This window comes from Typopeltis vanoorti, chromosome 5 (assembly GCF_054136105.1).
Source record: "Typopeltis vanoorti isolate ZY-2024b chromosome 5, IOZ_Tvanoo_1.0, whole genome shotgun sequence".
In the NCBI taxonomy this organism is placed as follows: Eukaryota; Metazoa; Arthropoda; class Arachnida; order Uropygi; family Thelyphonidae; genus Typopeltis; species Typopeltis vanoorti.
In genome coordinates, this window is record NC_143553.1 from 166140028 (window position 1) to 166144027 (window position 4000).

Genomic DNA, 4000 nt, shown 5'->3' on the forward strand with positions numbered 1-4000 from the left:
AACAAATACGAGATTTCAAAAAAGTAAAACAATAGATGAAGAAATGCAGTCAGTCATTGTTAAAGAACGAGAGCATTGGAAAAATGTATTGAAAAGGCTGTGTGATATATTATTTTTATCAACCCACTTTCCACAGTTCATCAGATCGGTTGTATACACCAAATAATGGCAATTTTTTGGGTTTGATAGAATTATTGAATAAATATGATGTCATTATGCATGAACATGTACATTGCATTTTGTTGAAGGAAACCCATGTAACATATTGCAGCAAAACTATTCAAAACGAAATAATTTCTCTTTTGGCATCAGCTGTTTGCGATGATATTGTTAGGCGTGCCAAAGAAGCAAAATACTTTTCAATTATTTTAGATTGCACCCCAGATATTAGTCACAAAGAACAACTTTCTTTTACTTTACGATTCATAGATTTAACAGAGTCTATTTTAGTTATTCAAGAACATTTTGTTTCATTCTATGAAATCAATGAATCTACAGGAGAATCATTATGTAATAAGATCATTAAGTTGCTTTTAGATTTAAAATTAAATATTAATGATACTGGAGGACAGGGCTATGACAATGGGTCCAATATGCAAGGGAAAAATAAAGGTGTTCAAGCTCGTTTACGGCAAGTAAATCCATGAGCATTTTACATACCTTGTGGCTCCCATTCTTTAAATTTAGTTATAGGAGATGCAGCAATGTCTTGCCCACAATCTGTTTCATTTTTTGGTATTATTCAACGGCTTTATACATTATTTTCAGCATCTGTTGCCAGATGGAAAATTTTAACTGATAATGTACCAAATTTCACTGTTAAAGCAGTATGTGAAACTCGTTGGGAGAGTCATATTGAATGCATAAAGTCAGTCAGGTATCAGATTGTCGAAATTCATGATGCACTGATAATACTTAGTGAAAATTCAACTGATGCAGCCACCAAAGAATCTGAATCTTTAACACTATCAGAAAAACTTTACGATTATTCCTTTTTAATTATGTTTGTGACATGGTATGACATACTTCATCAGATTAACATACTTAGCAAATCAATGCAAACAAAAAGTATGGATTTAAAAATAAATTTATAAATTTATTAAAATCATGTACTGAATTCATTAGACAATACTGTACACTGGAATTTGAAAATGCTTTGACTCAAGCTGAGGAATTAGCAAAGCTTTTAGGAACAGAGCCAATATTTACTGAAAAAAGAATAATTCGTAGGAAGAAATTATTTAGTTATGAATCTGAAGCCACTCTTGTTACTGTTGATGAGAGAACAAAGTTTAGAATAACGATATTCAACATCATTTTGGACACGATATTAACATCTCTTGAAGAAAGATTTGAACAAATAAAAATGTACGAGCAAAATTGGGGTTTTCTTTTTAATATAACTAAAATAGGTGATTTAAATGAATTAAAAAAATAATGTATGGATTTGCATTCAATTCTTCATCATGAAAATAATAGTGACATTGATGGGAATGAGCTCTTTGAAGAAATTAAATCTCTAAACAGTTTACTTCCAGAAAACATCAATTCACCATTGGAAACTTTACAATTTTTAAAAGCAAATAATTTGCAGAATTATTTGCTTTTAAAATCGGGTTGCATTGGGAATTCTGCTGACAATTCCTATTACAATAGCAACAGCTAAAAGAAGTTTCAGCAAACTGAAACTTATCAAAACATATTTGCGATCAACAATGGGGAGTGAGAGATTAAATTCTTTAGCCTTACTATCTATTGAAAATGCAGTTGTTCAGAAAATAGACATTAGTGAAAGAATAAAAACTTTCACAGATTTAAAATGAAAAATATATATGTAAATTATAATTGATAAAATCAAAAGTGTAAAACCCATAATATTTTTAATAGCCAATAATTTAGTAATTTTTTTTTTGTATGTATACTATTTTATTTTTTTGTTAGTGAATAGAAATCTTGAAGTTATGAAATTATTAATCATTTGAGAAACCTATACCTACTTACAATTAGAAAGTATTAAATATTAAAAAAAAAAAAAAAAACCTTGGGGCTCCAAAGAAGGAGTTTGCCTAGGGCACAAAATTGTTTTAGTCCGGCCATGTGTTTAACTAATGGCATAATGTGTTGAAGAGGTCAGAAAGCCGAAAGTCAATTTGAATGTATAATATAGAATATTGTAATCTTGAATAATGCTTGTGTTACATAATGTTTAGAACATGTACAGTATAATTTTGCCTTATAGTAGTGTTAATGAGAGTAAGGTTATGTGTGCTAAAATTCATCCACGTGTTTAATAAGTTGAGTGTAGATAATTTCTTTGTCTGACGCTTTAAGTGATTTGTTTTAATGAATGTGTGGAGAAGCAGACACGTGATATGTCCTATTTACGTTTGTACATAATTGTCTTAGTCAGAATAAACATGTTTGGTTTTGTTAATAGTTTGCCTGATCTTTGTTAGCCAATGCACTGTTTCATAAGTAAAGTAACAGCCACACTGAGTAACTCAGAGTTGCTTGAGATAGAATTGATTTGAGTTATTCCAATTGCTAAGCTAAAATATTCTCTTGTAGGTAAGGGAAAGATAGAAAATTCTTTTACACGATCCTTAAGCGCAGTCGTTAGCAAAAATAAATTTTTAAGGATTAATACATTTGAATAATAGCAATGTAGATTAAGGATTTGATCCCAGCCACAGGCTTTTCATAAGTCTACAAGACTAGCACATGTGAGACTATACTTTATGGCCTTGAAAGGAGAGGGAGAAAGCTAAGTAGATTACGATAGGACAAAAGTTAAATAACAGTATTTTACGTGAGTTAGAGATTGGAGCCTGTTGGCATTTTGTACAAGCTGAAGCAACCACGAAAATAACAAAGTAAGAAGGGGAACCATTGAGATAAAGAGTCAAGTCATATAATAAATATAAAATAACAAATTACAAAAAACTTACACAGGGATTATTTCGGAGATGCAGTATCAGACTGTACCCAGGGTCAAGAGGATAAACTGAATAGGGATTAAGTCAGTCAATAGAGATAAAAATCAAAACTGACAAAAAAAAAAAAGAAGAACATTGTAGAAGGAATATAACAAAAAAAGGTGATCAGCAAAGTGCAAGCAAGATGGGTAATTAGTATGGTAAGGAAAGCTAAATCAGATTATAACAGAATAATTAACTAAGCAAGCCAAAGTAAATCTAAAAGGGTTTTATTCCTATATAGCAAGAAAGAGAAAGAATGATTATGGAAGGATATCTTTACTCACTGCTGATGGCAGGAAAGTGACAGAAGAAGAAATAGTTGAATTACTAAGTTATCACTTTTATCATCCAGGTAACATTGCAGTTACTGATGTGAGATGAACTGGAGGTATTCAATATATTTAAAAATATTGATGTGAATATAGCTGTCAGACTGAACGGTATATAAGCTTGTGTGCAACAAGAATTTGCAAGAAAACTGGCAATGCCTCTGATGAAGTAAGTTGTTTAATCTAAGTCTCAGCTCTGGCAAGGTTCCAAAGAAGTGGAAAGAGGGTAAGAGAGTTCCATTACATAAAGATGACTTCAAGACAGAAGTATTAATAGCATTTTTTATATATATTGCTTCCACCCACAAAAGGTTATTTGCAAACCTATAGTACATTTTGTACTGTGGGTGAGCATTTTTTCTATTTTTATCAATTTTATATATTTTTTCTATCTTTAATATATTTTTTACATAGTCTGGAATTCCTGCTCTAGAGACCAAACATGGAACTTTTTCAAGGCACTTCAAGCCGCCAATGAGTGGAGCAGTAGTCTCACACCAGGCAATGAAATTCATCTCCTACTTAAAGACAATCATAAACATCCATGCTAACAGTGTCAGATTTCAACCCACAGCCTGTTGGTTGGAGATTGGGTATATAACCACTTGGCCAACCAGACTGGCAGACCAATTACAGACCAGTTAGTATCTCTGGAATAGCAGTTAAAGTATTTGAAAAGTTGGTTCAAGGTAA

The 4000-nt window shown here is 31.4% G+C and overlaps 1 protein-coding gene across 1 annotated transcript; it reads left to right on the forward strand.

Annotated features, from left to right (window-relative positions):
• Positions 1–215: 215 nt before the first annotated feature.
• On the forward strand, positions 216–647 carry LOC150107032 (zinc finger MYM-type protein 1-like). The gene has a single exon (XM_090393544.1). The coding sequence runs from the start codon at positions 216–218 to the stop codon at positions 645–647; it is 432 nt and encodes a 143-aa protein (XP_090249670.1).
• Positions 648–4000: the final 3353 nt, after the last annotated feature.